The 23,645-nt window shown below is 40.7% G+C and overlaps 1 protein-coding gene across 1 annotated transcript in view; it reads right to left on the reverse strand.

Annotated features, from left to right (window-relative positions):
• Positions 1–23,645, reverse strand: part of PIGK (phosphatidylinositol glycan anchor biosynthesis class K) — a 90,871-nt gene that overhangs the window by 16,657 nt on the left and 50,569 nt on the right. The window contains exon 10 of the mRNA XM_075181935.1: positions 12,618–12,693. Coding sequence (XP_075038036.1) covers positions 12,618–12,693 — 76 coding nt within the window. The remainder of the gene's footprint in view (positions 1–12,617; positions 12,694–23,645) is intronic.

Raw genomic sequence — 23,645 nt, forward strand, 5'->3', positions numbered from 1 at the left:
AAGATTTAATCAAAGACTGACAGGCAAGACAACATGACTTCAGTAATGGAGACAGAAATGTTAAAGACACTTCAGTCTCTAGAGATTCATTAGCTGCTTTTCTTTAACGCATAGTTGCCTACTCTCCCACATTTCTGTGAGACCTCCTGGGCTCCTGAGAGAGCAGGGCAACCTCCCAGTTCTCGCCCCCGCAATAGATAAGTGGCAGGGGGCGGAGTTTAATGAGGCAAATATTGTGTCATCTTAGCCCGTAAATTATGTGATTCGTCAAGTCCCACCCTCTGCACCCCCACCTCCCCCGGGATCTCCCTGAAGCCAACGAGGAAAAGTTGGCAAGTATGTATAATATTGGTTAATTCAGCAGCTTGTTCTTTTAATTTAATCTTTTATTCTTCCATGGTGGGAATAGACCAACACACCTTCCACAATACCGATTTTGCGCTGTTTATTTATCTAACTGAAGCACAGGCCAACATGTGTGCAGAAAAAGAGGACTGAGCAATAAAAGAAATACAAATTAAGCCAACCAATGGAGGTGCTGCTTGCCATTTGCATATCAGGTAATAGAATAGCCTTACAGATCTATATGAATGGCTACACACACACATACATATATATATATATATATATATATATATATATATATATATATATATATATATATATATATATATATATATACACACATACAGGATGTACAAGTTATTACATATTAAACCTCTCATGCAGCAGCCTGAAACCAGTACTCTGTGCTGCTGTTTACATTTAGATGTTTTGATTGGCTAGATCTAAGCCTAGCCCCTCCCTCTTCCAACATGCCCACACAATCACAGAATTGGCAGAGGTGGAAATCTGAGCTGCCGGTAACATTTACATGCTTCTGATTGGCTACACGCTGTTCTAGCCCCACCCACTTCATCTCTTGCTCATCAATGTATATAAATAATAAGAAAAAAAAGAATATAAGTGCATAGTCAAAGGTACCTAGAAACTGATGTAAAACGTGCACATCTGGTCCAATACATTTGAATAAAAATGAAGTTATTTGATATGACGAGCTGTCATTCTGGATAATCAGCAGCAAATGTCACATGAATTTAAAACCTCACATTAGCAGAGAACCTACAGCACTAAATGGCTGATGGCAGACTGTTACCGGCTTAATATGAAGTGGGATGATGTGGAGGAATCAAGGACATTTGGGTTATTTGAGTACAGCTGATTTGGTGTCTAAATATTTAGACAGATAAATCTCTAAGTAAACTAAATATATCCTTCTGGCGTCTCCATTCTCAAGGCGCACAGATCTCATCATGGAACGTGCTCCTTGCAAGCTAGAGCCAGATAAAGTCTGTGTACATCAACAGTTACTTAAAGGTATTATAAATAAAAAGGTATATAGTACACCCGGATAAATGCCAAGATGCCAAACCTGAGATGCGGAGTCTTGGAAAACATTATTAGGAACATTTTAAAAAGGAAAAAACAAAATGTAGATAGCACAGTAATCCAGCCCAAAGTCACCCCCCCCCCTTCCCCAGCCCCTGTCTAGCTACAAAGTGTCATCTGCACATTTATAATACTTAGATCTATTATCTTCCATGAAATACTTAAATGTATATATGAATTAATTTGTATATTTTATTTTTATCCGTTTTAATATCATCATCACCATTTATTTATATAGCGCCACTGATTCCGCAACGCTGTACAGAAAACACACTCACATCCGTCCCTGCCCCATTGGAGCTTACAGTCTAAACTCCCTAATATACACAGAGAGAGAGAGAGAGACTAGGGTCAATTTTGATAGTAGACAATTAACCTACCAGTATGTTTTGGAGTGTGGTAGGAAACCGGAGCACCCGGAGGAAACCCACGCAAACACGGGGAGAGCATACAAACTCCTCACAGATAAGACCATGGTCGGGAATTGAACTCATGACCACAGTGCTGTAAGGCAGAAGTGCTAACCACCGAGCTGCCCAACACCTCTAATCAAAATAAGTTTATTTTGTACATATACTTCTCTTTAAATATAATAACGTGTATTTAGTGTGTAACTTTCCACTTGATTATTAAACTTTCTGCACATTCCAATGAATAATTTATACAGGCGCCATTGCAGTTAATTTTACTCTAATATGTAAGCATTTAATTATCACATTTTGCTAAAATGATATTTTCATATATTTATACAACGATCAATTACATTTAGTCACAGGAAGCTCCGCGTTGTACTTTCACACAGCTGAAACCATGTCACCAAATCACCATCTTGCAAAAATACTATTTACACACTTTTTTTTTTTTTTTGGCCACCTACAAGTCCAGGGGCAAAAAATACCTTTTTTAATTTAACCAATGAAAACAAAGCCTAGACTCCTTATTGCCTGTGTGTAAAAACCGTATATGTGACATCCATGTAATCTGGGGCAACTAGTGATGTCAGCCAGGCTCCTGACACTTGTTTTTATCATGAAATAGACATTAATTACCCTCTTCTCTGGGATGCAACCATTTTAAAATGTGTGACTAGTGGAGGCAAAATTGAAAAATTAACATAATAGACTTTTGACACTTTCCTGCTTAAGCAGAAATTAATTCTATCTCCCGATTTCTGTGCAAAGTCTCTCTAATTTCTCTAATCTGGAGGCCCCGCGGGAGGGAGCAGAATGCTTTCAAGCAGCTCTTTGCCATCTTCCCTTTTTTAATTATGTGGTTTATTTGATGGAAGACTAAATCACTAAGCTTCCCTTTGTACTCCCTTTTCAGACCTTCTCGCTGGAAATATAAGTTAATTTAAAGCAAATGAAGTTTTTAGAAGCAGAATATATTACGTTACATAAAAAAGACAACATTTTCAGCAAAACTATAACCCCCCCCCCCAGTGTATGGTCTCTACTAAATTACAATCCGTTTTTTCCTGAAAATGGCTTACTGGCTTGTGCATGTGTACATGCCCTCTTGCAGTTTTATGTAAATGCATTGTAATTATTATCCTTTCCTACTGGACTTTTCGGTGATGTGATCGGGACAGATCCCCGAGATCCAACATAAAACAGAATTCTCCTATAAATACAACTATATCCCTGAGAGAGCACAACACAACTGGCCTATTACCCAGAGCATTAAAAACAAACAAATCTGCTTTATCTTTCGATTTCTAGTCCTGGTTTGATGCCAGCAATGTAGGGCCTGATTCATTAAGGATCTTAACTCAAGAAACTTCTTATTTCAGTCTCCAGGACAAAACCATGTTACAATACAAGGGGTGCAAATTAGTATTCTGTTTTGCACATAAGTTACATACTGACTGTTTTTTCATGTAGCACACAAATATCAACTTTAAATTTCAGTGTACAAATAAGCTATCAAGTATGTGTGTGCTACATGAAAAAACAGTCAGTATTTAACTTATGTGCAAAACAGAATACGAATTTGCACCCCTTGCATTGTAACATTGTTTTATCCAGGAGACTGAAATAAGAAGTTTCTTCAGTTAAGATCCTTAATGAATCAGGCCCGTAGCTTGTAAAGGTTACAGGAAGGCATGTATAGGCCAATCATTACCTGCCAATTAGTAGATCTCGAAAAGGTATGAGAGCTATTAGAGAGGTGGGAACTATTAGAAAGTGGGTGTGTCTTAGAATGGGGGTGTGGTTTGGGCAGTTCAGGGGTGGGGCTTAATTTGTCCTAATTTTGCATTTGATGGCAGCCAAACCCTTAATGTGTCAACTTTCGCACAATATACAGTATAGCACTGTCTACTATATTGGGAGAGGGAAACAAACAAATATATACATGCATAACTTCACTCGCCTCAGACTGCCGGCTGAAAGAAATTTCGCCACATAAAAGGACCATTTATTTTATTTTATTTTTTTTAAACAATACAGAAAAATGTCACTGTGGAGAAATAATCTTCAATAGTCATTTGTTACCTACAGATGCAACAATATTTGTAGGACTGACTTGTAATGTGCTCACACGGGACCAAACATTACCGCGTGTGTGTCCAGCATTACAAATGATCCTTTGCTGTATATTTCAGGGGGGGAGTGGAGGGAGATTGTATGAGCAATTGATTTGTTGAAAGCCTGAAACAATGGCTGGATACATTTTTGCTTTATGCACCATGAAAATGAAGAGGATTCAGTTTTCAAAACCTTTGTTGGATAACTGTGTACGGGGATGACATGCTTTCAACAGATATTTATCTAACAATAAATGCATTTTTTGCTGTAAGAGTTTATTGTATGGTATGGGATAATTGAGGTTTTCTTATAAAAGTAAAATAGTAAATGGTGTGTGAATATATGTAACAAAGACATATATACAGTAGTTTGACCTTGGTTATCAACAGATTTGTCATCTATACTAAATGTTTTGCCAAGAGTCCATAACATGGTGTAAGAAAGGGAGGTTACCTGGCAATCTGCAGAGAAAGGATGCAAACAGTGTTACACATTTGTGCAGCAGTGCACCTAGTTCAAGGATAAACAGGTGGAGGACATATGGTGACAAAATAATAGTATAAAGTCTGATTTATCTTACATGGTTTGAAAGTGTTTTTTCCCCACAGCAGGCTGACAGAAGCAGCTGATGAGAAATCCTTTTTAAAGGGACGGTGGGAGTGTCACCTGCTAATCAAGCTATGGCTGTGGGAGGAGTGTCAAGTATAAAAACCTGTTTTCGTTGTACAGTGTGACTGATGCTAAATAAGTCGACCAGTGTCTAGAGAGCTGATCTCTGTTAAGTTGGCGTTAGGGTTACCAGAAAGTGTCAGAAATGTATACGTTGTCTACTACTATTCCATTCTGACAATAAAGTAAACAAATAAGAAGTTGTTGGTGTCTGCATCATGAGAAGTGGTGTGCTTGTGCCACAATGGTTCAAAGAAGACAACATTCAAGTCCTATGATCTCTATATATCTTGTTTTTTATTGATACTTTGTATGGTTTATATGTACTGCACATGGTGGGGGAGCACCGTGGCTTAGTTGTTAGCACTTCTGCCTCACAGCACTGAGTTCAATTCCCAACCATGGCCTTATCTGTGAGGAGTTTGTATGTTCTCGCCGTGTTTGCGAGGGATTCCACCGGCTGCTCCGGTTTCCTCCCACACTCCAAAAACATACTAGTAGGTTAAATGGCTGCTATTAAATTGACTCTTGTCTGTGTGTGTATGTTAGGGATTTACACTGTAAGCTCCAATGGGGCAGGGACTGATGTGAATTCTCTGTACAACGCTGCGGAATATGATGGTGCTATATAAATAACTGATGTCATTAGGTTTACAATGTAGGCTAAGGATTAAGAATAAACTATATTTCTCTGCAAAATGTATATAACCCCAGCATTGTATGCTTGGGGGAGGGGAGTTACCTAAACAGCATGCATGCGTGTCAGATTGCTCTCTAATTAATTGATTTGCACTTCTATCATAATAAAAGGATCCTTTGATCACTCAATGTTCTGTATGTCTCAAAGTAGCAGTTTGAACACAACACGCTTTCTGGGGATGAATCAGGAAAAAAGACATTTCATTACGGAAAGGCAGAAGCCAAAGTGAACGAGGAACAGATTACACGTTAGTTCTCTTTTCCAGTGTTCTCCACCTACTTGTACCATCCTTATGGTGGTAAATATTTATAATCCAAAAGGAGAGAAAAAGTAATGACCTAAACAAGCACTCCAGGTACATGCAAATAATTAATTAAAACATATAGTTTTTATTGGTATACATTAAAAAATGGTACATATTGATATACCACACTAATAAAAAAGCGAAATATAAAAAGAATATAGTGTTGAAAAATATAGAATTAAAAATGAATGGACCCTGGGATGGAGCCGATCTAGGTCCGTATAACGTTTCCAAAAGGAAAAGACACTGATATGGGATCTCTGATGGAAGTGTGCACAACACGAATAATCAGTATATATCAAGTGGAATGGTGAACAATGTGCACAATCTGCATGATGACAGTGTGTCACTTGTCTAACACTTGATATTGCGTGTTGTGTTTAGTGTAAACTATAGATGGCAGTCTTGCCTAATTTGTTCCTCAATAGATCCAGTAATGAGTTATCCTTCAAAGTGCCGTACACTTACATACATACTAGAGATTCTTAAAGCGCAAGCCCTATGTGGTATATCAGGGAGTTGCCAAGTATATGGTGACTTGGATTCTCATACATATGCGCCTGCTTGTACTATGCCTCTAGATATTAGTCAGTGACTCGTGTATAACGGATATTCCCTGTACTGCTGGTCTCCTCACAGAAGCACTAGATCGCTGATGCCATTTCCCCATATAGTCTTTCAATAGTATATTGTGGTAGGATAACAAATATCTAGACGCGAACATGTGTTTATTGAGGGAGTCTCATTATCAGTTGGAAGGTTTACACTAGCGGCAGAACGCCGCGGACGGCTCCGCCCACTTCCGGGTCTGACGTCACTCTACGTGACGTTACCCCGACGTACGTTTCGCTATTGCTTAATCAATATTTACCAGGTACACCCCAAGTTCTGCCTTCCATGTTCTCCTGAATGTGCTTAAATGTTTGCAAAGCTGCCTTCTAGGTCTATAAATGTTTAAGAACACTCCTGAATGACTGAAAATGTTTTAGTAATAATTTATTCAAGTGTTATTCTGGAGTTTAAACCCATTGCCTATGGTTACATCCGGCAGATTCAAGGGGTACTTCCTCTAGTTAAATTAGTTACCTATATGAATAAGACGACAATATAGGACAGGAAACCTATATGGATATGGTTGAGAAATCTACATGAATAGGACGGTGATATGTTCTGCAAATAAACAGAGAGTCTGATACACTGTGCAAAAGTCAAATGAGGTTTAGTAAAAAATGCAGACAGTAGGTCGGCTGCAAAGTTAAAAGGGAATACGTAAAAACTGGCTAAAAAACGTAAAAACTGGCTAAACATATAGATGGATGGTTATATGTGACATACACTATATGGCCAAAAGTATGTGCCATACAGTCATGTAATCTCCATTGGAAGACCTTAGCAGTACAATGAAGAGCTCTGACTTTAAAGCATGGATCCCAAGAAGTCAGTTTGTCAGACTTCTGCCCTGGTGGAGCTGCCCCGGTCAAGTGTGAGCTCTGTTATTGCGAAGCAAGAAAACAAAAATGTAAATACGAACTTTAAAACCGGTAATGTCATCACAGTGCGGAGACTGGGCAATGACTTCACACAGAACATTTCCAGTACTGTAACAGCAGATCCACCTAATGAAGCGCACAGTTATTAGTTCATTACACTACAAAATATTGCTTTGACATTTCGTACAGACGACTAATGGAAAGGTTACACAGTCTTTTTTTTTTTTTTTTTTGGTCTCTTTGAGGCACTGGAACCATTCTGTGAAGCTCCTATTCCAGGCTACCCACAAAACTGTTTCATTGCTCACACTTGTTGTTAAGAGCGAATCGACTCGGTGCCTCAGCTGCTGTTTAATTCGTTTAGTCGGAGTCCGGCGTGCAGACAGAATTCTTAATGTGACTTTTGCAGGCTGGTGGGTCAATTACAGCAATAAAACACCATGGATAACCAGCTATATAACAAGCAGCGCCAACCACACATAACTTAAATGGGAATTCACAGCTGTATAAAAATAAACATCCCCCCTCTAAGTGCCCCCCCCTCACCTGTATACAGTGGATGCAGCTATGAGGCATAATGCTACCAGCTGATGTAGAGACTGAAAGACACGGGTCTTGCAGCAGACAGATATAGCTCAGTAGGGCTTGGCACCTATGTTTTGTGATCATGAAGGAGTTAAAGTGTTATCACCGGATACACACGGTGCAGAAAGATATTTTGTGGCATATTCATGCTAATGCAATCTTCAATTCACTAGTGACACCACTAATCCACTTCGTGGGACACAAACTGGAGCTGACATTTTGTTGGCTACCATCATTTTTTAAACACCTTGTCATCTGCTAGGGACTAGGGGTGGTGTTAAACTGTAACAATCACTAAGGCACAGGAGCTCTTAGTAAATTAATAGCAGCTGTGGCCAAACCCCTGGCTCTAGAGCCACATACGGCTCTTTGAGCTATGAAATGTGGCTACTGGCCGGGGGCATCAACTGACTGGTTGGCCACCAATGTTCTAGTGAATAATAACCGGACCCACAAGTTAATCAGGCGTTGATAATATATAAAGAATAATAAAATGAATACATTAATAAGACTGCTCACAGCGCCTATGCTGCTACTAAAAAAAAAATAAAAAAAAAATATTGCTATAACCTCCGATGCCAAAAAAAACCTAATACGTACAAGAGAGTAGCGCTGGGATTGTGCCAACGTCAAATATATACAAATGTGTTCCGTATGGTGAATGACTTCTTCTAACTTCCTAAATTCAATGCACCAAAAATGTATAATTATCTCAAAATATAGATAGTTTATATTACTAAAGTGAAAACATTTAATAGACTATCTACCAGCATAAATATCTAAAAGAAAATATGTATAGTGTATATATATATATATATATATATATATATATATATATATATATATATATATATATAAATAAAACTGCACATAGATAAAAGAAAAAAAGCACAAGTATAGAACGGTGATAATGATGTTAAATGCAAAATTAATCACAAAACAAGATTCAATCTCCTATAAGGACAATGCAGACCGAGATAACTATTGAAAACTGTTCAGGAACTTTAAAACCGCTGTCAATCTAATCAGAGTCCTATAAAAACCTAAATCACTAAATTCTATGTACTGTGGTCTGACACTAACATGTATCAATGAACTTGCAATAAAGTAGTAATATCCCAGCTCCCTCGTTAATTCTCTCCTTCCGAGCCACAGGTAAGAGTATCTTTCAGTGGTCACCAACACTTTGTAGCACAATACCGTGTACTCTCGGCTCAGTGCACATTGATTTAGCAGCCGGTCTGGTTCACAAAACATAAACCTCCGCAGTGTGCGGATTAGATCACAGCTCTCGCCAGGGTCCGTTCCGCAGTGTGCAGAATTCTGTAAAGTTCCGTCTTGCATTCTTGTCCCAGACGCGTTTCGTCTGTGTAAACAGATATTTTTTTGAAAGCACCCACAAAATATTTTCCTCCACTGTGTTAATGTGAATGGAACTCTTACCAGGGATTTTTAACCTTTATTGCACAAGTTTATAATCTGCTGTATGAGCAGCAGGACATCAGCAGGGCTGATCTTACTCTGCGAGCGTGTAACATGTGGCCACACAGGACGTGTGTGGGGCTCCCCATGACAGCTGTGAACTGAAATCATTGTAGATATCGGTCTCGCCTATCCGAAAGTACAGTGAGCCACAGAACGTCATACGTAACGGAGCCCCCCCATCTCACCTGAAGGGACACAACCCCTGGGCATGACTGACGATTGGTCGGATCTGTTTAATACGGCCGCCCACCTGTGTGATCACATTGGATCTGTGCGGTGCCACCTTAAGTCTCATTTTTCCACATCAATACTTAAAGCTTTTTAAGATGCTCCAAGTTTGACATTTAATACACAGATAGCGAAACAAATGTGTGATTTTAAAAGGAAGAAAAAAAAATACCAAAACAACTAATGTTGCCTTGAAGCTAGAAACATCATTAACTTAACAATTCATGCGCACAAAGCCAGTGACTGTCCAAGGGGATTTGCAACAATCATCATTGATAATGAATATCCAAAGGGCATTTAATGTTCCGGCCACTAGTGATAAGATCCATTCTCTGCTCGGTACATGGGGCCTAAGGGCTCCTGCAAAGTTAATTAACCTAATTCACCAGCGCTCGCCTGCATCCACTAATGACCTCGGATAAACATGAATAAAACATTTGGCGAGCTATTGCGACGGGCAGTCGCTGCCTACAGGTCGGGGGACCGGAGAGCAGACACGGGACATCCGACGACGCAAACGCTGCAGAATGCAAAGGAGACTTTCCCAAGCTTTGTTTGTGAACTATAGTGTTGCTGAGCTGCCAAAAGCCATCTATACCAAAGTGCTTGTAGCTGTCTGGCAAAATATCACATTTAATGGTTACCACTAAATCACGGGAAGAACAATTGCAGCGTTGTTCTGTACGCACCCGTGACCGTTTCATATTTATTCCTGCTATTTGGTACACTATGGTGGTCTCATAGATCACATCTCTCCTGTGTGAGATGCCCCCGCGTGGCACTAGAACAGCTGCCTTTTTCTCTCTAAAGTGATAGCAAAGCAGACTTATTGTACTGGTCTCAGGCCTCCATAAATCACAGGAATTGCTCAAAAGTGGTTTAAATACCGAGCAGGACAATTTGTGCTGTGTGGAAGTGAATGGAGTTTGCAATAAAGGGATATTTATGCTCACTACAAAATCTTGCATTAAATTGGGCCCCGCTTACGTTCGTTATTCGGAGACACACTCACAATTCAGCACACGGATGCCTAAAAATTTCATTCAGTTTTAAGTGTGTTGGCATGAAATGAACACAGGATAAGGTAAGGTCCTAAATACAGGGCGAAATCTCAAACTCTTTATGTTCAAAAACACACAAAACAATACAATGAATGTAGTAGATTTTTAGCATTTTAAAACATGAAATTTTGGTAAACTGCATATGACACATAAATAACCGCAAGAACACTAAAAATATCTGACAAGGTCTCACTCTGGCCCCTAAGCCGGGAGTGATATCCCTGCAGGACTGGGCAGGACGTACACGCAAGTTGCGATTTAAATAACAAGCTCGGAACTTGAGCGTAGTTCCAACTGTATTGAAATCCAGGCGGATATCGAGATGCGTTTTGATTTCGATCTGCGTAAATGTCACTTACTGTATGTTAACAGGCAGAATACTGCAGGATATGCAAAGGGTATGTGCAATATAAGGTCCCATCAGAACACATACAAACAAATTACACACACACACACACATATATATATATATATATATATATTACTTCCCGACGCAAGCGCCCTTTTTTAATGTGGTTTTGTCCACGTCACCACCTCATCATTTTTCTCCATCACCTCATCCTTCATCTTCATCGCCACATCCTTCATCAAGCTACTTAAGGTGTTTAAAACTCCCCACTGTCACCCCCGGCAACAACCAACCACTCCCAACTGTCACTTCTCCTTCAAGAAATATATAGGTCAGTGTATAACTCTGCCCAGCAGGTGGCGCTGCAGCTTGGTTTTCTTTCCCCACACACGTCACTAGGCATTTATATAGTAGATATAGATTTATATAGTAGATCTAGAGATTATATATATATATATATATATATATATATATATATACATATACATATATATATATATATACATATATACATATACATATATATATATATATATATATATATACACACATATATATACACATATACATATATATATATATATATACACATATATATACACATACATATACACACACACATTTTTTTTTACTACTTTTGCTCATGTTAAATTCTTTAATCAAGATGGTCTTAATTCATACTGTACATTTATAGTCCATCTTACTTGCATACACAAGTTCTGTGCTAGCTTGTGAAACATACGTGTACCGTGTCAGTGTTCACTATCAGTCAGGACTTACACCTGCCCTGTAGTGGGTGCACATGATACAGATGAAACCAGGTGTACTTAAGAGAATCCCAGGACTTGCATGGGCTGCACCTGCGTCAGAACGCCTTGGCGCACCCTTACTGTACATTGCCTGTCTGTTCCTTCACAACCCCGGTTCCTCCCTGCATACAATTACGTTAATTGGTGCAAGGCCCGTTTCTGAGCACGTGCAGGGCTGTCTTATACAAGATATGGTACGCAAATGGAGTTGCGCCCGAACATAAATCAGGCCCATCATCATCAGAACAACGATAAAGTAACTCTTGCTATAAACATACAACTGCCTTTACGAGATGCTGGTAGGTCCATTTATTTTTTCTTCCGTGCAGAACAACAGCTGCAGTCTCCATAGAAACCACAGATGACCAACGAACGTGAACAAATGTATAAAACTCCGTCCAAGGGTGAGATCCTCGGATACAGAGACCTACGTGTGGACAAACCAACAGTGGATCCTACGGCTAGACCAAAAGAAACCCTCGGGTGCCGGACCCTGTGTTACATAAGGAAGACACTGGTGTAGCTGCTGATTCTTAAGGGGCAGAATTGAAAAAGCAGATTCCAGGGGCCGGTGTATCTCAGAACTGGGACCCTTACTGCAAGTGTCAGATGCAATACAAATATCACACTAATGTACCTACATCCCACACTAGTCCTTGCAGTCTCTACCATGACTTTAGCTGATTTTAACATTCATAAAGATTTATTTTATTATTTTACCACCATTGATTCCTCTTTGTAGACATGAGATGGTATATTACATATACTAAATATTCACGTTATATTATGCATAGGATAAAATATACCTCTCCAGCTGTACCCACAATACTCATCCAGCTACCTGAGCCTCAGGACTACAGTATGACAATAGATGAAGCGCTACGGCTCAGTTAGTCAACATTTAGGCTGACGTGTAATAAATTCTGCAGAATTAGCACAGAAGAGGAACGCTGGCGTTACCTGATGTATGATCTCTGATACGGGTAGTTGGTTGGCATACGTCACTAGATCCATCACCGAATCACCAGGGGAATTCCTGTAATAAAATACACATATCAGGTTACCGCTTGTGATGTTTAGAACAAGCTGAAGAGAGTTTTCTGACATTCCTATACATTAATACAGAGTATGGCGTTTTCTCAACTCAAGACAAGAGACTGTAAAGGGATAGCTCAGTCTGGTAATATCAGTACCGTTGGCACATTGTGGTTGTCGCACGAGCCTACAAGAATATATCCTGTGTATAACATCACATTTAAATTTCCTTTTTTTTTTTTAATTTCAACAGTGTTGTAAAAGAAAAATATAATAGCAACATTTTTACTTTTTATTTGTAAAGAAAAAAAAATTGCTCTGCCACCTGGTGGTAGTAAAATGGTATTGCTTTCTTTTTATTTCTTACATTATTGCTGTTGCATATTTTACGAGGGAGCCCCTGAGTATCTGGGTGTCAGGATGGGGGATATGGGACACTATGCCCTGGCTCTTTCTGTAGAGTAGCGGCTCAGAACTGCACGCTCTGGGATATCATCTCTCACTGGTGCAATGACATTATTTGCTTCACCCGGTCCCCAATGACAAGACAGAGTCCCTGTTCTGGCTGTACACGAATGGCGAGTGTTATCTGTTCATCAGTGCTAAGGGCAAATGGGACTCGTCCTGAGCACCTTAGGAGTATATGTGGTGGATGAGTCCTGCTCGTCCTTTGCACCGAAGGGTTTGAGCGAATAAATCAATGGGTTTGGGCAGCACGGTGGCTCAGTGGTTAGCACTTCTGCCTCACAGCACTGGGGTCATGAGTTCAATTCCCGACCATGGCCGTATCTGTGTGGAGTTTGTATGTTCTCCCTGTGTTTGCGTGGGTTTCCTCCGGGTGCTTCGGTTTCCTCCCACACTCCAAAAACATACAGGTAGGTTAATTGGCTGCTATCAAAATTGACGTGTGTGTACGTGTGTGTACGTGTGTGTGTGTGTGTGTGTGTGTGTGTGTGTGTGTGTGTGTGTGTGTGTGTGTGTGTGTGTGTGTGTGTCTATATTAGGTAATTTAGACTGTAAGCTCCAATGGGGCAAGGACTAATGTGAATGAGTTCTCTGTACAGCGCTGCAGAATTAGTGGCGCTATATAAATAAATGATGATGATGAATAGTTGATGAAGACCACATCCTTGCTTATAGAAATATCACTTCTTAAGAAATATCTGGGGTGAGAGATTAGCTCGGCACAGACAGGTTTAGAGGAACTGTTGAGAATTGTATAAAAGATGATCATCAGACCTGATGAAATGACATGCTGGAGACAGATACAATAGCTGCTTTGCTAAAAATGAAAATTATTTTCAGTATAAAGAAAGATTTGAAAGGGTTAAATGATTTTACAGGTTCCCTATGCCTTCTCTATATGACCAATTTACAAGTTTTACATTGGGATTTTTATTTTTTTTAATATTCTGCACAAAATAACTATCTCTGGATAAAACAAAGGCAGCATTCAGCTGTGTAGTGCGACGTCCTGATGTTCTGAAATGGACAAGACAGGATTGGCTCTAACAGTGACCACAGGAACAGTGGAAGTTTCTTCTGCTACAGCTTTTCCTATACACAAAAAAGTTTTGGAAAGCAGCTTACAAAACACATTACTTTTTATTTATTGTCAGTAACACAAGCTCCAGGATCAGAGCCCATCTTGGACAAGATCTGGCTGTTCAGGCGCTCAGAGGTCTGTGCGCGCAGTCAGATCGCCATATAGACAACAGAAGTCCAGCTTCAAACGGGCCTTAAAAACCCACCTCTTCCTCAAAGCCTTCCAGTCCCCCTCCTAACCGACCTCCTTCCAACCTCCCACCTCCCGCCCTCCCCCCTCTCAGCGTTCTCTCCCTTTCCTCCTCCTACCCTTGTGTCTCTGTCCGTCCTACCCTCCCCTTAGATTGTACGCTCCTTTGAGCAGGGCCTCCTCTCCTCCTGTTCTCCACCACCTTAACTCTGCTCTCCAGCTCCTTGTCTCCTCCGTGAGGTCCTCCTGCCCTTCTAGCTACACCACTGGGGGCTCTCACCTCTTATCTAGCTGTACATTGAACTTCCTAGTTACTGTGCTTTTTGTTAACTGTTCCGTGCTGTCTCTCCCTGTATCGTGTTTCTGTCTGTCCCTGTACGGCGCTACGGATACCTGGTGGCGCCTTATAAATAAAAATTAATAATAATAATAAAAAGTCAGTGTTGTATTATAATGGGGCAGGGGATTAGTTTGGGATCACAGGCTGAGATATTGGATCAATTGCTCGATGTCTTATAAAAATAAATCCACAGACTCTCTTGGGTGAGTGTAAAGTTTGTCTACAACAGGGCTCAACTTTAGTTTTTATTTTATTACTTTTTTAAATATAGGATTTAGCCTAAAAATACAAAAGCCAGGCATATTTTTTAAATCTTTATATGGAACCCACCATTAGATACCAGACCATCCTCTTTACACAGAGCTCACCTCTCTTACAGACATTACACCCCTTTGATCCCCATCATGACACTTTGCTGTGCTTCTTTTAGAAAACTGAGGTGCTCCCATCTCCCTGTGTAAAGTGAGTACACAGGGGGATGGTAATTTTGGCCCGTTCCACCCCACCCCCCAGGTCCTAAAAGGTCCTTTAAGAGAACAAGGATCTTCAGACTTCCCCTTTGCTGGAGCTAGGAGGAGGCCCTTGACATCTCTAAATCTTGGGGTAATAACACCCATTGGCGGGCAAGGCTTTTCCTTGAGGTGGGCCAAGGCCACCCTCAGGGACAGGGGTCTTAAGCTCAATGAGAGGGCCTCCAAAATTACATAGGGAGAAAGGACCCTTAAGGGTTCTAACCGCCACCACTGACAAACATGAAAAAAAAACACCAAAAAGATGACAAAATAAAACGTTCCAGTGCAATAGAGAAATAAGTGGCTTAAGGCCTCAGCCTTAAATAATTCAATTTTTTACTGTAATAATCCAGTGCTTGGGTATTTTGGATAAAGAGATGCAAATGGAGGGAAACATTTAAGATTCCTCTTTTAAGGTGTACCACTAGCTGCAGACATTTTGCCAGCGAAGCCGATATAATGATCTCACCGAGAACCAATAGGCTGAGAGGATTCAGCCCATCCAGCGCCTGCCTGTACGCCGCGGAACGCACAGGTAGACGATGACACGAGGAATGGGTTAATAGTGGTCCAGAGTCTAATTTATTGACCTTCAGTTCTCTCTGGTAGTAATTACATCAAATAAAAGGTGTATTTCGTTATATTTATCAGAGAAGATTAAAACACAGATATCAACTGTATGTTTGATGCTGTTCAGGTCTCTTACACTTCAATGGTCTCTTTCCGGTAATAAGACACCACAAGGCGGTGAGAGCATCCGGAGGCTTTTCAAGTTTTCCCCTCTAAAAGTGCAATTTTCCCAAAGCAAATGGTGCATGCTCTAAATATCAATGCGGAGGTTATGAAAGAGGAATGGAAATAATTACATGGAGCTAAAGACACTACAGATGCTGCCGGCTGCATTATCTCTAATCATATCTGTAGCGTAAATAGCAGTCAGCACATTTCTGGAGGATTTGTATACAAGTCTCTTGAAGTGCACGGTTCTCTTACACTCAGGGCAGACGGCCGTTCTGTGGGCTGGAGACTGCAGACTGTCCTCTCGCTAGGAGCACAGATATTTCATGGACAAAACCAATATTCACATATAACATCAATTCACTAGGAAATAGTGACATCACGGAAGCACGCGCCTGACTAAATACATTTTATAACCAACCTTGTTTCATCATCATCATCTATTTATATAGCGCCACTAATTCCGCAGCGCTGTACAGAGAATTCACTCACATCAGTCCTTGCCCCAATGGCGCTTACAATCTAAATTCCCTAACACACACACACAGACATACAAATTAGGGTCAAATTTGATAAGAGCCAATTAACCCACCAGTATGTTTTTGGAGTGTGGGAGGAAACCGGAGCACCCGGAGGAAACCCACGCAAACACGGGGAGAACATACAAATACAGCTTTGGGTCTGCTGCGTGCCTCACTTTATGTAAATGTAGATTTCTGGCCAGCCAATCGGTGCTGTGATGGCTAGCTGATGATGGGAGAGTTGGCCAATCACAAGCAGCTAGCACTGGATACAACTTGTGACCTGGCTGCCATTAAAAGGGAACAGCTGTACACAGGTAAGAGTCGGTCGATTTGTAAAAAGCATAGAAAGAATTACACATACATTGTGATTATAATTACGTTCAATGAAGTGTAGGGACGGCGTGAGGTGGCCGCTGAACATTTGTTGAATGCAATAACATTCCCTGTTTTAAAAACAGAGGCCATTTTAAAGTAGCTATATGGAACCTGTCCTAGTGTTCGCTAAAATATTGCCAAAAGCAGGTGCAGAGGAACAATCTCTTAGTAGCTAATGATACTGTGTGGTCACTAGCTCCTAGTAAATGGATAGGCAACATTCTAAGGTTTAATGGTCCCACCTACAAAATGGCTGCCTCCAGCATCTATAGACAACCCATACACTATAAACAAGCAGTAAAGGAATTTTGACTGTATAAAACATTTAGGGCCATTGCAGTCTTAATTTAGATTCAGGCAATGGACTTCAGGAATGAAACGGTCCATAGTTTATAGTTTGCGAGCAGCGCCCTCTTACCGCTTTGTCTGTTTGGCACTAACCAGTTTTGTTGTATTACTCTGTTTGCCCCTAATAGTAAAGTGCGGTGAAGTTTGCTGGCGTCATGTAAATAAAAATTAATAAATAATAATCCCTGTACAGTATAAAGCAAAAATCAGCGTAAAATGCCAAATTACAGGCTAATCTATAAGAAAACAAATATCCTTTACAGTCATGCAGGTAAATCAGGGTTTAAAGGACTATTTGTGGCTACAAAAATGATCTGTGAATCTTGATCCAAGAGATCAATATATGGAAGTACAGTATGTGGTTATGACATAGTTCAACAATTGAACAAAAAAAAACTGCAACACTGACTGCGCATCCATCAATAATCAATTAATCTTTCACCCATTACAACATTGTAACTACTATTACCAAAGGAAAATAAAGTAATTTACATAATCACAAAAGCAGGACAAAACGGAGCTTTGCAATAAGGATCATTGAACCAACAGAGCAGCCATAGACATCTGTGTTACAGACACAGTACAAACAATTTATTTCTGTGATAATGGCTTATTGTTTGATTGCGGCTATGTAAATACACTACACAGCGAATAGGTGATCATTCTCATCAGTTATCTATACGGACGCTCTGGGTAAAGCTGGGTGCACAGTACAGGGTTTTTGTCCAATAATCGGCTCATCCAGCCGACATACGGCCGCGCCTTCAAAAGTCGGGTCAGTGTGTGCAGTGACACGATGGTCGAAAGTCTGCCCAAATGGACGCTTGTCGCCTCATTAGGTTGGTCGTACCGTTCAATATTTTCGTACCAATCTCGTTTCGGTTGTGTAGTGTGTATAAACTTCCGACCGATCCACGACAATCCTCCGATACTTCCTCATATACTTCCGAAATTGCAATCATTGCTCACGACAACATTGCTATAAAAAGTCGCTAAAGGGACATCCGCTCTTCCCTTTATCTTCTAAAACAAGGCTAGTGTGTATGCAGTCCATGGACCGAGCGATCGGACCCTCGATTGCATGTAAAATCCATCGGCATAAAAAGTTGGTGGGAAATTCTGTAGTGTGTACCCAGCTTTACTCACTGACCACCAATGAATGATATGAACAGTATTTAGCTCAGACTTGTACTTCCATCAGGCTTCCATCATTGTACCTTAGATTGTACGCTCCTCTGAGCAGGGCCATCTCTCCTCCTGTTTCCACCACTTCTAACTCTGCTCTCCAGCTACTTAGACCTCCTCCTCGAGGGTCCTCCACCCCACGTCCACTCTCGCTCCCTCCTCCCCCCTGGGGGTCTCCCTGTCTTCCGCGCCCTCCTTCTTGGGCCCCGTCGTTTGCGGATCCTCCCTCCCCCTTCCCCGCCCTCTCTACCTGTGCATTGAGCGTACTGAGTTGCTGTGTTTTCTGTACTGTGCTGTCTCCCATTGTATTGTGATTTTGTTTGTCTCTGTACGGCGCTGCGGATGTCTTGTGGCGCCTTATAAATAAATATTAATATTAATAAGGCTGCCAAATAAATCAAAGTTATCTGAAGGTGGAAAACCTCTGATATTCAGCCTTAGGACATAGCCATGAATTTTCTGCCTACCAACTGGACAAGACTAACACAGGTGGATTTGAACACTGCTCAGGAATGTAAAATGTAAACACAAGACAAGGAACCATCGTCCATCCTACATACAAACCTGCAGATCCCTTCTCTTCAGCACCAAGGTACATGATCATTTAAACAAGAACGTCACTTTGAGGCAATATTATCAATGCATTCCCATTGCCCTTACATAACAGTGTTATACCGTGTAGATGACATCCTATCCAACGCACAGAGTCTGGCTTAACAAGTGATCAAAACTGCCTGAGAGCTGCCCAAGGGTCAGATAGGATGTAAGTCGGGTGATACGCGATACATAGCACCTGCCATCACCCTCAGGTCAGACAGATGACAATTAAAGAAAGATACGTTTTACCTGCAGTGCTGGATTCCTTGCTCTTAGCTGGAGCTGTAGGGACTTCGTGTCACACACACACACAAACACAATCACACAAACACACAATCACACAATCACACACACGGCAGTTCTGCCTACAATCCTGACTGGTATAATCCTAGATGGAGAACAAGTGCTGCTTTTTTTTTGTATTTGCAGTTCCCAATTTCTGGGCTCATTCAAAAAGTGAAGTTTACCTGGGAAAGAGCATTAAATCCAATGTGGTCTTTATTGCCGGTGCGCTCTCCCGATGCAGCAATAGGAGAGCTACCAGGTATAGATGAAGTGACCTACGGTGATAGCTCAACTCAGAATACAAGTCGTACTACCAGACTAGGGGTATATTTGCAAAACTGCAGGTTTGAAAAAGTGGAGATGTTGCCTATAGCAACCAATCAGATTCTAGCTGTCATTTTGTAGAATGTGCTAAATAAATGACAGCTAGAATCTGATTGGTTGCTATAGGCAACATCTCCGCTTTTTCAAACCCGCAGTTTAGTAAATATACCCCTAGAAGTGCTGAATTTAAAGCAGTGAGGAGTAACATGAAGTAGCTGAGAAGCCGCAGGAGCGGCCCTCACAAGGGGCCACACAGAGGAAGGAGGGAGAGCACAGTGCACCCCCCTCCTCCTCCGGTTATGCTGTGTGACCTCCCAGTATTGTGTAACGGTGGTCACGTTACGCGGAGGTCAGCTTCCCCCCTTCTAATCAGATGGGAAGCACCCTGCAGGAAGGGAGGGGGCGCGCAAGAGAAACCACTTCGTAGTTACACCTTACCATATGCATTATAAATAAAGGGCCCTGACTAAGGGGTATATTAAAACTACTAAAAGGAAACGTGGTGGTGTTGCCCGTAGCAACCAATCAGGTTCTAGCACTCATTTACCTAGTACATTCTAAAACATTATATCTAATCTGATTGGTCGCTATGGGCAACACCTCCACTTTTTCTTTTCATAAGTTTTAACAAATCTACTCCTAAATCTGTCTATAGTTTCAGCATTATCCTGGTCACTGATTCAGTTACACACAGTAGGGAGGGGGGTTTAATTAAATAATGTTCTCTGCCGAGCAAACAGGGTCACAGGGAACCCTATAATTTGCTGTAGTTTTTCCCCCCCGCTAACCACACAGTCCACATGACAGTAGTAAAACAACACAATTACAGCCGGTAACAGATCCACGTTGGCTCACGGTGACAAGGTAATTCTGCTGATAATTTCCACATTGTAGAAACCATTTATAGCCATCCGTAATTTGCTGAACAGCGACTTAGCTTCTGCAAAACACTTATTCTTTGCATATTTATCGTGCTGAAAAGTGTCAAACTGCAAAAATGAAATGCAAAATATTAAGGAACTTTGGCAAAAGACTGAAGTGGGGAAGAAATCGTCAGTTCTGCTTAAAGCGCAGAGTTTTCAAATGAAGCCCTGACTCATTTTTAATTGGAAAGTTCCTGCCAGGTTTCTCCTGAGCTGGTGCAGCATTGATCTCTGCAATTTGTAGTGAAACTTATTGCAAAGTAGTATTTTATTATTTATTTTCTTCAAAAACGCTTAAGACAGATTTTGCCAGGAAAAGAAAATTGGGAAAATTACACATTGTGATATATACGCATTTAAATTGACTTCCATTTGTGTGACTCTAGGTGTAATAGTGCCCTGCTAATAATAGCTTGCAATCTAGGGTAGAGGCTAGATAAATGAGGACTAGCATCCAAATGGTTGCATTGGGCAACACCTCCACCTTACTGTTTAGAAGGTTTGATAAATCTACCCCCAAGGACTGGTTAGGGTGTAATATACAATTCGCCGCATAGAGATGGTATTCAATATGGAGAGGCGAGGTTAACATGGATTCAGAGACATAGGAAATAGACTGGTCTAGTAGTGCACCTGTCCACATACATTTGAGGCAGCCATTTTGTGTCTACCCCCAGCTGAGGCAGCCATTTTGTGGGTTGAACCAATATTTATGAAAATACATGCTTGTGTTTCACTAGGAATTATTGATCATCATTAGGGTACAAAGAACCCAGTTAAATGGGTTCTCAAATTCTTTCAAAGGCTGCAAGTATAGCAGTATATAGCCAGACAGAGCGATCTCCATTGGGACACAGATTATTATTATTGTAGATTTGTAAGGCGCCACAGTGCTCCGTAGCGCCGTACAATAGGGAAAACAGTACATAAAACAGGGACAAACAAGGTAGACAAAATTAATGCAGACATGAAAACAAATGCAGATATTTTCAGTGTCCTAATTTACAGAATATTGTTCAACACAAATCTGTCTTTCTTGAATTTTCTGCAAATAGACATTTATTTCTGGACTGATCTTTTTAATTTTTTTTTTATTTGATTTTACATGACTTTCCCATGCCATAACAAACATACCAAAATCATATACGCCATGACTATGTAGCCTAAAATAATACGGTGATCAGACACAACTCTATACGTGTTAGAGTTACCAAACAGCGGTACAGCAAACATTTGGGACTTTTTTTTTTATTTCATTGTTTTTTTTAACTGTGTACAAGCTATTGTTCTAGGTGATCCACAATAACCGGCTCTGTGTGTGACTCTCTCCAGTGTTGTTACAAAGACAAAATATATCTGGGGAAGCAGCCATTTTGTGGGCTGAACCAACAAACATGAGGGGTCTGCTCATTAATTCACTAGGATGAACTGACAACAGAGACACAATCTTCAGATGCTTCCCTATGGGACATCCTGGAAAACATGGGCAGGGGAGTATCGACACGAGCCCGCTGCGCAATTATGCAATCGTATCATCATTGCGAGGCAATCACATGAATGGCGTCACTAGGAATCGTGTCAGAAAACCCCCCCCCGCCACCCCCCACATCAAGGAGGAGAAATGTGCTGCAGCATTGTGAACGCTAGTGCAGCAAACAAAATGGCTGCCTCCACCGTATGTAGGAGACAAGTACACATTAGAAGATATATATTGCTTCACCCATTAGCTTTCAGGCAAACATTTGTCAGTCCTGATAATCAAACCAAAAGTTATCCCATGAGCAATCATCATCATAATCCTTTATAAAGTACCAGCATCCTCTGCAGTCACACAATACGGGTTACAATTTCCTATAAAGCCATTTTACGGTTTATAGGTATTTTCCAAGTACTGGAAAAGGTTACCGGAAGACACTATGAATTACTTTTGTGAACATTTAAATTAGTGTGTACATAAAATCAAAACAAAATAAGCATAAAACACTACTGCACGTACGGTGGTAATAAATCGCAGCTATACTGAATGTATCCGCAGCCCTCAGAGTCAGTCTGTTCACTAATAAACCATAAGGGATAGATTTATACAGTTTTATTGACGTGGTTTGGTTTCAAGCACACGATTTAATGAGGCTGTTGATGTGAATATGTTGGGTTTAATTAGGCTCCGTTGCAGATACAAAAGCAAAAGGAAACAAGCAAAGTAGCATATATATCGCCAGCTAATGGCTTGCGGATAGTTCACAGGATAAATTGGCTCTTGTGAGACTCCACATTTTCTGGAGGATTCAGGTATCTTCCATGGTAAACTACTTCACATTCTCTGTCAACCTGTAGAAAATCCAGGTGATCAGGTGGAATCCATGCACTGTATATAGAGACTAGAGAACAGCTACTTCCATTCAGGCGGTCAGTCAGTATGTACTCGCCAAACCAATGCCTGCCTACGTTTAAGAGACCTCACAAAGATGTTGTGTTTGATTGTACCTGGGAAAGGGAAATGTATATGCTAAACCGTGGGGTAGATTTATCAAACATTCTAAAAAGGAAAAGCGAGGATGTTGACCTTAGCAACCAATCAGATTCTAGCTATCATTTCTGTAGCACATTGTAGAAATTGATAGCTAGAATCTGATTGGTTGCTAAGGTCAACATCCTCACTTTTCCTTTTTAGAATGTTTGAAAAATCTACCCCACTAGGTCTTGTTATTTCTCTGTGCTATGAGCAAACACACGTTCTCCAATACTCACAATCTTAGCACGAACTACAGCTTCCCTTCTAGAGTCCTCAACAAGTTCTCTGAAAACCCACCTCTTCAGGCAAGCTTATAATATTCCTCAACCACCCTCTTAACCTCACTACATTACCCTATTACCACCCGTTACACAATCTCACACAAGACAACTATCCCCTGACCAACATTGTTTTGTGTGACAGGATCATTTAGCTTATGAGTCACTTTTACCTTTGCAGTCTGGCTGAGCTGAAATGCAAAATGTAGACTTAACCTCATGTATCAAACTCCCATTGTCCCATAGACTGTAAGCTTGTGAGCAGGGCCTTCTCACC

This window comes from Mixophyes fleayi, chromosome 8 (genome assembly GCF_038048845.1).
Source record: "Mixophyes fleayi isolate aMixFle1 chromosome 8, aMixFle1.hap1, whole genome shotgun sequence".
Taxonomy (NCBI): domain Eukaryota; kingdom Metazoa; phylum Chordata; class Amphibia; order Anura; family Limnodynastidae; genus Mixophyes; species Mixophyes fleayi.